The 12,522-nt window shown below is 35.6% G+C and overlaps 1 protein-coding gene across 4 annotated transcripts; it reads right to left on the bottom strand.

The window, feature by feature from the left end:
- Positions 1 to 262: 262 nt before the first annotated feature.
- On the bottom strand, positions 263 to 11,890 carry LOC102622501 (hypothetical protein). Of its 4 annotated transcripts, none has more exons than XM_025094221.2 (16): positions 11,144 to 11,890; positions 9,843 to 10,021; positions 9,420 to 9,681; positions 8,948 to 9,045; positions 8,793 to 8,842; positions 8,280 to 8,326; positions 7,374 to 7,485; positions 6,340 to 7,252; positions 5,804 to 6,247; positions 5,502 to 5,646; positions 4,891 to 5,027; positions 3,324 to 4,360; positions 2,496 to 2,529; positions 1,954 to 2,062; positions 1,085 to 1,214; positions 263 to 674 (listed from the first exon to the last, which is right to left on the bottom strand). In XM_025094221.2, the coding sequence occupies exons 2-16, from the start codon at positions 9,874 to 9,876 to the stop codon at positions 576 to 578; spliced, it is 3,651 nt and encodes a 1,216-aa protein (XP_024949989.1). In that variant the 5' UTR covers positions 9,877 to 10,021; positions 11,144 to 11,890; the 3' UTR covers positions 263 to 575. The 4 variants fall into 4 exon arrangements, with proteins under 4 accessions (XP_024949989.1, XP_006468629.1, XP_052291269.1 ...); XM_006468566.4 differs by lacking the exon at positions 9,843 to 10,021 and having other exon boundaries at positions 6,340 to 6,819; positions 6,922 to 7,252; positions 11,144 to 11,889; XM_052435309.1 differs by lacking the exon at positions 9,843 to 10,021 and having other exon boundaries at positions 6,340 to 6,576; positions 6,922 to 7,252; positions 11,144 to 11,889.
- Positions 11,891 to 12,522: the final 632 nt, after the last annotated feature.

The raw sequence follows: 12,522 nt of genomic DNA, 5'->3' as shown, positions 1-12,522 counted from the left end.
TAATGTAATCATAGGTCCTATTGAAAACCTTGCGAGCAAATATTTCTTAATAGAAGAGAAAATATATAAACTGATTTTACTATGTTACGCCACATTCCTTATTTTTGGTTTAAATTTCTTAACCAGTATCATAACTAAAGATCCATCAACAATGTTACACCATCACAGAATACAAAGTAAATTCCCCTGTTAAAATATAATTTAATAAATACAGAACAGATCTTTTTATTAGAGCCAGCAGGAAATACAAGCATAAACTGTGTAAGTCGATAAACAAATAATTATCATCTTCAATTAAAACTAGTAATATTATACACATATATATACATATAATTATGATCCATTACAACACTTGCTACAATCAACTTTATAATCTGTCCCGCTTGATCCTGCTGTTAAACCTACCAATTACATGAACTAAATAAGGAGATAATTTAGACCAAAGTGAGAATAATAAAAAAAAAAAAAAGAATCCAGTGATGAAGAGATCATATCTGATCCAGATCAAGCGTCAGCCAAACTACCAACTACATAAATCTTTCCAAAAGTATCTGCTTTTTCCTATGTGTGAGGAATCAGAAGTCTGCTTTCATGAGTTTTGCTCCAGGCTTTATATTAATGTTGTCCAAAGGCCTTGCCTGTTCTACGTGGATGTAATCCTTTGTTTTGAGAACCTGACATTTCGCATAATTTTTCATTAAGCTATGGACCATTTCAAGTTTTTACTAGCATAAAAACTTGTTGTGAAGCCATAAAGGAGATGAAATTTGCCAGACAATTCATTGACAAACAGAAGTTCAAGAAAAATGAATAATATCATTAAGATGCAACACTCAACAAGGCAGGCAAACGTCAGGAAATAAGAAGAGGCTTGAATTAGCTATGTGGTTACCACACGAGCTGCAGAAACCACCAGTTCTGAAAAATTTTAACCACTATTTGACATTAACCCCCCCCCAAAAAAAAGAGTTAATAAAAAGGGGTGAAATGTGATGTCAGCATACAAGTATGTTACTTTCTTATATGTCTATCCAACATGAAGATCAAGCACAATTTCAATCCATTAAAATTTTGATTGACATACCAGAGTTTCAAAAAACATCCTTGATGCTTCCTTTCGAGTTTTACCCACTAATAGATGGTCCAGAGCAAGAACCTTCCTTCCTTGCACAGGTTCCCTAACAAATAAAGTTTGCAAATACTTGGAAACAGCCCTACAACAAAGAGTATCAGCAATTGTAAGAATAAAGCCACTTCCTGAAAAAATCAAAGCAAGAAGAAAAACGATCATCAACTAGTTGCATTATTAAAATTGCAGACAGAACAAAATTGTCAACCCCAACATAGGAACTAATCTATCCAATCATCTTTAACAAGACTAGAGGGAACATATATAACTACAGACCCAGAGGGAACATATATAACTATTTGAGATTAAATACTAACATGCAATCAAAAGCAGGTTGATTTAAGTAGTCTTGTGTTTAAATCCCCATCATATTAATCCAATTACAAAAACTTGTATTAGTGTTAGTTGTTATGTTTGTAGTTGTGATAGTGTTTACTTCGCATGCCTTGACATTAAATACAATTTTTGGACACTTAACTATCAGTTGAACCACGGTCAAGTGTTTTTCTGACACTAACATACAACTTTATCACTTCTCAAACAATTAATATGACACCAATTCTAAAGGAGAAAAAGCTCGCTATGGAGAACGGGAGGGATGGAGAATGGGCAAGGGAAGCAATGAGTGACCAAGAAATATTTTTCCATATAAATATTTTGAACTGGAGAGAGAGAAAGAGAGACCAACAAACAGTGTAGGAAATATTCTTCAGTAGTAATAATGGTTACTGTCTTTTTTCCCTTTCTATTTTAAAAAAAAAAAACACACTTTTGCAATATGTTACACACTGAGAAAACAAACCATGCACATGAAGCATACACACCTGGTGCGGGAAGACCATCCACTATTCTCAAGAACACGAGCATCCTCAGGACACCCGTCACCATCATCATAATCTTCAGCTACTTCATCATCATTTACATTCAAAAATTCTGGAAAAGAAAAAATGAAAAACAAAATTAACCAACAGACTCCAGAGCACAAACATACAGAAGAAGCATTTTTAATTTACAATCACAAGGAACTGCACTCTCACAATCCCAAAACACATTTCCAACATTATCACATCCACAGGCATGTCTATCAGAAATTAGAAGTTATTTCCTTTCCCCAATGGAAAATGAAGCTTCTCAGGTACCAAACAGAATGAAAACCTTAAAAAGATATAAAAGGCCAGCCAACCATTGGATTCAAACATTAGTAAGCTATAAGATTGATTTAAAAGGATGTAAAAAAGTACCCAGACAAGAGGTTTCAGACTTTTTAAGTAATTCCTTCCGAAACATTTCATGGGGAGATTTAACTTTAAGAATATGTCACAAAACAAAAAACAAGCCAGAAAACAGCAGAGAATAAGAAGCAAACCTGTATCATTGCCAATAGTTACTTCTTCAATTTCCTGCAGCATAGAGCAAAAAGTAATCAAGGCATGCCTCAAAAATTCTGTATGGGCCTACTCAATTCTAATAAGAGTACCAATTATCAGCGCCAAAGCAATTGTTACATCAACAAAAAGCAAACTCATACATTCTAGAAATTGCCTAATCTCCCACTAATTTTTCTCCCAAGTGACATGACTGGAATAACAGAACAGAAAGCCAGTACTCCCTTTATCTCATAATTTTAGTTTATCCCAACAACTCAATCTGTATTACTGTCTATTGCAATATACATCACAGGATTAAGTTAGAAGATTGGTATATATTAGCAACAAATTTGGGAAAACAAAACTTAATTAAAGAGTGTCAATCCCATGGGAAACCAACCAGGATCAATTCTAATGATTTCAGTCACGAAGCAACCTAATACATAGTTAACAGGAAATTTCATTTCATACTAGGAACAGAGAGTACATATGAAGGTATATTGTGATACTACAAAAGCATGCACATATATTACTGTCACTTCAAGCAGGAAAGGATCATACATGCAACCATACAAGAGACCAGGAAAACAACAAAAACCATGGAAGATGGTATTTAGGGCACTTGGTTAGATGCTTCCCAGTTTTATCCTTTATATATATATAATAAATAAAATACAGAAAAAATGCGAACATAGAAGACAAATATTATGGGAATCTTCATCATGCAACTTTGAAGAGAAGAAGGAAAGCCCGCAAAACAAATGCAAACACTTTACAAGCATACCCAAAATAAGAAGTAGATCGACGATCCAACTTACACCACTTACCATTCTTCCATCATCCATCGGGCTCCGTAAATCAACTTGACTTTTTCCATCATCCAATGAAACATTAATTGTGTCTCCACCAAGTTCAACTGAATTTGTAGAATCTATTACCGGTTCTTCACTAAACATATGGTTAGAGGTCGGGTCCTTCCCATTGGAACCCCAGTCCCCAGCCAGAGGTCCATCCTCATTCCTAACCTCTAGCCTACTATTGTCACCATTTGCAGCAGCCAGGTCATTGTACCCTCCAGTTTCGAGAGATACACCTTCTTGAGTATTCACTGCGTCAGTAAGTACTGAACGATCTGTTTCAACATCAGCTCCATTTTCAACAGATACACCAACTTTGCCTTCCTCCACCAAGACCCCATCCGTTCCTTTTGCTTCCGTTTCAACTGCAACAATATTTTCAATGTTTCGGTCTATAACTTCTGTGTCTTCAACACCTTTTGCATTGTCCATTTTTGCTACAGAAGTGCCCACTTCAACAGGTTGTGCATCCACCGTCGGCTCAGGGGTCAAGCACACGGTATCCACCAGCAGAGAAGCATCTACAGTGTTCGTTTTATCTCCAGTTGGCTGGTTACAAACTTCTGCAGAAGCAACATCAGTCTGAGATGATGTTCCAAACCCATGATTCACAGAGCAAGAAGCCTCCTCAGCAACTTCAACATTTCCTCTGTCAACGTCCATTTCATTTAATTCAGCCAAAGGTTCATTTTGCACTGTTTTAACTACATCAGTATCAGAATTTATATGCCCTTGAGCATCAGTATTTTGAGCACCAAATTGATGGTCAATGCCTTGATGGCTCTCAGTCTGGATAGAAGTCTCAGCAGGTTGCGTATCGCCATTATTTCTGAGAGCCACAGGTTCTTTGCTCCCTTGCTTTCCACCTTCAATTACATTAGGTGCTATAGAGCACCCAATATCATTTGCAATTTCAGAAGAACCATGATCTTTGTCGGTTTCAGAAATACTGATTTTGCTTAGATCATGTATTTCACAGTGCACACTCGTTAGTTCAGCTGACATACCTGAAAGATTAACCAAAGGCAAATCATTTAGTTATAATGGAGATGTTAAAAGTCCCTTGAAAACCATGTACAAATTAGTACCATCAAAGCAAAGACCAATTCGACACAGTGATGTATAAATATAATTGGGGAGTTGATATTCCACAAGAAGAACTTCTGACTAGATTAATATCACACCACCAAAATCAGATTCCCCATGTTACAAGAGGGATATGTGATTGTCATTAGGTTGAAGAGATGGTAACTCAGTGGAGGTTAAATGGCATAGCTAGGACACAGAGTTTGTATCCCAAGTGATTGGCATCTGATGTGTTATTCGCTAATAGGTGACGCAAGATTAACAAATTAATTACGAAAATAAAATCAACTAACACCTAACACATGGCAAGTGGAGAGACGGTGAGGTAGAGAGAGAGAGAATCTAATATCAAAAGGAGGAAAGGGAAAAAAAACAAATAAAGATCATATTACTTCAATTACAGAAGAAGGCGGCAAGCCAGATTCACTCAAACTTTGACACAATAACTCACCAGTAAATATGGGTTCATTAAAAATATCATCCTCCAAAAACTGCATCTGAATCATCAAAATTTCAGGGCCAGTGCAAGGAGCTTTTTTCCGTATGCGACGTATGTCTTCAGTATTTGTCAACTGTTGACGTATTACACTGCAGAAGGCATAGCAGGAAAACAGATCAGCGATTAATTATAAGATGTGGGTCTAGCATAAACAAGAATTCATAGGAAAAATAGATGAGAACAAGCATGCTTAGATTGATTGCACCATAAAAAAAATAATAATAATAAATTGGAATGAGAACACCCCACAGTTACTTGAGTGACATAGTAAAACAAAGCCCAATCAGATCTCTCCTAAGCTAATATAACCAATAGAGTGGTAAACTACAGCTCAAATAGCAAAGCCGTCATCATAAATCAGGGAAGCACTCTGCTATACAAGAAGGTGAAGGAAAGAGACCTAATTTTTCTATACTGCCCCGACAGGAAAAAATAATTTCGCTAAAACAAGTTCACAATTCAAATGATGATAAACTTAATTGAAGAGAAGAAGCTGGAGCTAGCGGTTAGTTGATAAGCTTGAGAAAGTATAGAACGCAACAAGCTTGGAAATGAGAACATACTCGCCGTGCAAAACCATGGTATCATCCATAAGAACCTTCCTCTTCAAAGCATTAGTCTGGGATGCAGATCGGGCACGCTTTCTGGATGCAACTTCACGGACAGGTGGCGTGGGCTTCATTTTGAGAACAGAAGATTTCCTTCCCACTGAAGCAAACAATAGTAAAATCAATTCAGCGATTAACACATTTTTATAGAAGGATAACATACATGCCAATACACCTCAAGAATCTTCTAAGTCATAATACACCAGAAATGTATATTTTTATATTTTCTGTAATCAACAAAGAAACAGTTTTGATACCTAAAATTGATGACAACAAATCATCATCATCAGGGATAAACTCTGAATTTCTCTTAGTTCTGTCCACCCCAAAGGATTCGGATGAGTTTAAACTCTCCACTGTTATTGTACTCTCTGTGTAACTTCGCTTTTTTCCAGAATTAAGTTTGTTTCCAGCATCAACCCCACCACTCCCAGCTAAGACTTCTTTTTCTGGTGTAGACTCGACTATCAAATCATTTGGTTTGTTGAGAAGGCCCTCTGGTACAGACAGTAGCTTTTCTGGTGCAGGCAAATCAGAAGTGATGGAATTATTTAACTTTTTTAATTCATTATTACTGGCAGTTGCATTGTCCAACGGCTCATCTAATGTTCCGTTATCTTCTTGAATATCTCCACATACAGAAGGCCCTGATATCTGACTTTTCTCAGATTGCATAACGTCTGTCAGATAGCACTCTTCACCTATAGAAAAGTGGATGTTCAAATAAGTAATTTAAAACCTCATGTATGCCAGTAACTTGCATCAATACATGCATAAAATTTACCATACAGACCTTGCACATCAACAGAAGCCTGATTCATTTTAGATCTTTCTGATGAGTGTAGATCAACACCCAGAGGTTGCAAGTTCTGAGCCAGTGAATTATCATGCCCAGGAGATGACATATGAGGGTCACTCGTATGGTAGCTGCATGGTTTTAGCACGTTAATACTAACAGATGCTGTCTCTTCATGAGCAACATCGATGTTCAACATCTTGGGATCCTTAGCGTCCGGACAAGCATGAATATCTGCATCAACAACCACAAGTGAGCCTGATCCTGCAGCATTATCAGAAACCTCAGCATCATTATGGGACTTTTTCTTATTTGACGCTTGATAATCAGCCAGACGGTCTTCTGATACAGGCATATTGGTGCTACCCGGACAAGTTTCAGGATTCAGGTCTTGCATATCACAGGTGACATTAGTGCAATTAAGGGATGCAGCAGTTTTGTCTGAGTTGACTTGTTGGGATTCCCCAGACAGCATGCCTGGAGCATTTTGCAGATTTTTAAATCTTTTTGAACCATCTAGAGGATTAATGGTCCCTTCTGAACCATCTGGTACAAAAGGCATAGATTTAACAGACTCACCAAGTGATTCTGCTTGTTTGACTGCTGCATCTCTGACATGATAGCCATTCTTCTCAGGGAGCATGCACTGTACGGTATCATGATTAGAATCCTTGTGCAAAGGCCAATCAGCAGTGTGGCCATCCCCATTGTGACAATCAGAATTACTTAGATCATTTACTCTGCTCTCTGTAGCCATCAATTCATTTGAATTTTGATCTTCTGATTCAAAGTGATCATAACTGGCCAGAGCTTTCTGACCACTAGACAAGTTTGGCTCTTGCACCAATCCAGGAGTCGAAGGTGCCTCCGCATACTCAATGGGTTCAGCATCCAAACCAACTCTTTCAAGCTGTTCACAAGGAAAGATATAGCGATGATACCACAATAAAGCATAACCAACTACAAATACACATGCAAGAAATTGATGAAAATGAAACTTGGCCATCATATATCAAAACATTGAAATCAACCTGATTTGCACCATCATTCACTGTTCTTTCTTCAGAAATTTCATTCATCCGCTCACTTATATTATCTTGTTCCCAATGTGTCGTCGGTTTGACAGATCCCTGAGGATCAGCACTGCAATTAGACAATAAGCTACATCAGAACATTCAATGTTCTAAACATTTTAGAATAAATCAGCATCTTAAGCCACCACAACAACAGGCAATTAAAGGTGGAAATATTTTATAATACAATACGGAAATAATATGTACTTTTACAAAATTAAAACTTTAAATTAGCCTTTTTCTATATAATTTGGCCCTAGTAGTTCTTGTTCGCATAAACTGACCCCCTCAGACAGTAGATTCTACCGCTGTCCCTGCAGCCAATTAAGTAATAACCAATCTATCACAAGAATATGCATGTACTTCACAATTGAGCTATTCAAGCCATCACTCTTTTCAAATCCTAAATCAAACACATGACAAATCTGAAACCTTGATAAACTCTCATCTAAATGGGCTAAACCAGACAGCCATGGACTCTACAAATACAACAGGCAACAGGAAATTTAAAATTGTATTGAGCGTCTGGAAGCAAAATTCACAAATCAGAAAGGTTATTCTTACAGCTGAATCAACATAAACAATTACAGTCCCTGATGTAATGAATTAGAACAATTTAGATGTTATAAATGACAGCTTTGTCTACAACAAACAATAAAATCAACTACATTTCTATAACATTGAAAATAGAAAGCAGGAATGATAAGTAAAATATCAATCATATAGAAAGACGTTATCAAGAATAAAACCAAATAGCAATGCCCAGACACAAATAATTCACAACAATAATCATAAAATCGGGTATACAAACAAAAGGATGACTGATGGAGACAAAGAGTGATGCCATAGATATAAGGAGCTTACTCTGAAACTCCATGCCCTGCAGCAGTACCCTTGTCTAATAACAGGTCCTGTTAGTGATTAATAAAAGAAAAAGAATTAAAATATGGCCAACACGGGAAAAAAAAAATCCAAATATTCCAAACAACATTTTAGCGTAAGAAGAAAAACAACCAGCACTCTTCTTTTTAGAGAAAAATTTAAAAAACTATGGATGGGGTGAAGGAGCACAGCTAACAAGAAAAAATTATCAACTGCAAGATACAACTACTATTGTGGGTAGAAAAGTCTGATAAAAAATATAAATCCATCACTCCACAGAAGAAAATAGAAAAGGATGTTAAAAACAAAGGATGAAAAATACAAAATGTTAAGTCAAAGGAATCGCGTGCAAACAACTTAATATGGCTGTTCATCATTGTATCATAAGAAGGGATGCAATTGTGAATTCAGCCACATCTATCAGACTATTTATAACATCTGAACTCAGTTAAGAAGAAGATTTCCAACAATAGATGAAGTATACAAAATAATTACCTCATCAAGGTCCAAACCCATTTGGGAAGCATCACCATCACCAAAACGTTCTAAAAACAATCAACAAAATAATCAATAAAATAATAAAAAATAAAAAGTTTACTACATGGTTAACCATCAATCCAACCCAGTTGATGACATGCATAAGTCCTTACCATCCAATCCAAATTGTGATGTGGAGTATGCCATGCCATCCATGGTATCTTGAAGAGTGATTTGCTCCCTTGTACTGACGTGATGATCGACATAGTTACTGCAGAACCAATTAGAAGTTAATAAGATATTCCAAGAATGCAGCATGACATAAGTTTACCACAAGTATGATTTATCAATATGCACCCATTATAACATCAATCAGATAAAGTGGGAAGTAAATACGTCAGTTACTAGTCAAAATATCTGCCAAATATCCAGAAAAGGCTCCCAGAAGTAATGCTGGCACGGTCAGTATTACATTTTAAATACAAGTCTCTCATTAGGAATGGTTTAAACATGGATTTATAACACCTCCTGGGCAAGCCCTGTCATAAAACTTGTGCCTCGTGACTATGGTTCAATAGCTATGTTTTAGATCGATGGAAAACACAAAAACTAAGAGTAAATTAAAGAGAAAATTTTGGAACTAACCCCTGAAAAATGTCATTATCTGGCAGCTCAAAATCATCAAGATCAAAAGTCTCTGGTAAGGTGATTGAGTGATACGGGGCAGTTGATTCTTCTGGTGGTAAATCAACGGCAGTGGAGCGAAAAGCTTGCTTTATCTTAAGCAAAGCCTCACTGCAATCATCAAAAAGGTAATTCACCTTTCGAGAATATATCCTCACTACACCAAGCAACAGATGGCTGGACAAACGAAGTGCAATAGGCACATCCGGAAATAGGATAGAGTCTGCTCAAATGGACAAATTCATTCTATGTTAGATGAACTTAGATGATAGTATAGAAACAAAGACAATAAAGACATTCAAAGAAGTAGAAATTTGAAACAAAAATGTGAAACATTAAATGGCTTTCTTTTCTTGGATAACTAAGATCGGATGCGACAATCACCAATAAATGGCAGATTAGGCATAATTAATGACATTATAGTTTTATCATCGCATCAAACCCTTTAATGATAAATACACATGGTCCCGAAAAGTGATTTCCCTCCCTGAAGCTCCAGGAGGATAAGCTCAAGTGCACATCAACAGAGAAGAAATTATAACTTCAATGAATGCCAAAAGTACCTAGTGTCAAGAGGCAATTAGACGAGAGTGATGGTTTGACAAAGGCAAAATGAAGGATACAGGAGCAAATTGAAGATTTCAACCCATAGGTCCAATCTGGAAAATAATTAAGCCTAAAGCCATCTCAACTGCAGCGCAGTCATTGGTGCATAACATTGATTTAAAACTTTATGCAATGATTCTTTTTTCTTAATAAGAAACACAAGACAAAGTATATTAATGAGTATAGATCTGGACATTTTGAACCAATAGATGCGTATTTGAATATATATTGCACACTTGCAACGATGCTACCAGGCATCTACTATTTCAAAGATCAACCTTCTAAGTTTGTGATACTCAGATAATCTAAGTTCATCAAATATGCACAACTTCAACCAGAATACTTTTTTTTTACAACTTTAACCATCCTGAAATACTGATTATCCAATTGTTTTTTTTATATTGTACAAGAAAGTTACTTCCTTATATCTAAAAATGTAGTAGCCAGACAATGCCATGTTCTTTTCTCTATAATTTGATTGTGTTACAATATACAAATGCAAATGAAAATTAAACTAATAACTATAACAGGAAGAAGCCAACAGCAGCGCACTGTATAAATAGACAAGAGCTTTGAGAAATGAATACATAATATAACAAAAGAGACTGAACTTGCAACACAGGTTGCAATTAGAGCAAAAACAAACATCATTGCACATATAGAGCAACTGAAGTTTCACGGAAGGGACAAAAAACTAACTAAGAATATATCTGATTGACTTTTTTCTTCTTGTTATCTTATAAATTGTTGTGAAAAAGTAAAAATCACTTGGGCCTTCGGTAGATGGTGTTTCATACAGAAACCACACAAAATTTCTATCTCATCCTTATAAAAAATAGAAAATTTTCCATGGTACATGTCTTCAACATCTTAATTTCAATACGAAAAATCCAACCACTAAAAAGTTCCAATAATTTTGCTTTAGCCGAGTCAAGATGCACTCAATAAGTCTATGTGGATAAAAGAAATATCAACAAAAATTCAAGAACTTGAAGTTTTTAATTATTACTTCAGCAATAAGAAAAGAAAAAAGTGAGGAGACCTTCAAATTTAAAAAGAAAATGATAAATATTACTAACCTACAGAGACGCCAATATCGGTATCAGCCACCTGGTTCTTTCGGAGTTTCCTCTCCAAGTGGGCAGCTATCCATATAGTTCCTAAAGGCCCTTTCTTGGCCAAAATAAACTGTGAATAAAACATTTCTCACCCCAGACCCAGAGAAGTCCTAGCTTTCATGCACCAAAATTCACACTGGTAGCTGAAATAAGTACCAAAAAAAGCCCTAATTTAACTACGAACACTAAATTTGAAACTCGTATAAGCTTCCCAATACATAAATACCATGAAAAAAAGCACACACTTGCAAGGTCAACGAAAGAAACCCTAACTATCTATAGAACGAATTGACCACCAAACCCCTAAAATTCCAATGGTATCCGGAAGAAATTTGAAATTAGATGCATAAACTTCCAAAATAGCAATAAAAGGAAACCCTAACTCTTCATACAACAGAATTTCCCACTGGATGAAGTCAACAATAGCCCCCCAAATTAGCCGCAGAAAAGAAACCCTAATCACTCCAGAGCCAGGAAATTGAACAGCTTCATGTTGACGTAATTTACACAATTTGCCAACTCGCAGGAAACCCTCGAACAGAAACGAAGGAAACGAAAATAAGCTTTGACTTAGCTAGTAGAACGACGACGTTTAGGGAGACTGATATGTATGTAGATCGTGACGGAGGGAGTTGAAATGATTTGAAACAAATCGAAAAAGTGTGAAGCGCCCTGCCTTTTTGCGTTGCCTCAATTTTTTTTTTTTTTTAAAAAAAATTTTTGGGACATTTTTCAAGTTTGTGTGCTGTGATTGGATTTTGGAGGTGGCACCTTTTGATTGGTTTGAAATTTTCGGAGTTTTGGGTCCCAGTTCCATGTGATAGACATTACGCTACCACTCTTTAGTCTTTACTATTGGGCAGTTGGGCTTTACTACGAATTTGGTTGTTTTTTTTTTCTCAAAAAAAAAAAAAAAAAAAAAAGATCAGTTTTTATCGTTACTTGTAATATCGCAACTTTTTTAACAATTATTTTATTTGAAAAAAATGATGTGATTTGAGAAATATAAATATGTAACATTTAACATATAAAATTAAAAAGAAAAAAGAAAAAAGAAACAAAGAAAACCAATCGGCATGCAAAAATGTTTAGTGAATTTAAAAGATGATGTAATTTTTAAAAGCATGATGATAAATGAAATTTACTGATACATATAAAGAAACATATACAATATATATTGGTGTTTTTATTGTCTTTATATAATAATTGGCAACTAAAATATAATATTTGTATTTCATTAATTTTTTTTATGTTGTTCTCTCAAAACAATTCATAATAAAAAATAATTTCATTTCCTAATTGAACAAGAATGGTTTATGTAAAATGTGAAAATGTTTGTG

The sequence above is a fragment of the Citrus sinensis genome, chromosome 2 (genome assembly GCF_022201045.2).
Source record: "Citrus sinensis cultivar Valencia sweet orange chromosome 2, DVS_A1.0, whole genome shotgun sequence".
NCBI lineage: Eukaryota > Viridiplantae > Streptophyta > Magnoliopsida > Sapindales > Rutaceae > Citrus > Citrus sinensis.
Note: the sequence above shows the minus strand (reverse complement) of the source record. Positions and strands in the feature narration are given on the sequence as shown.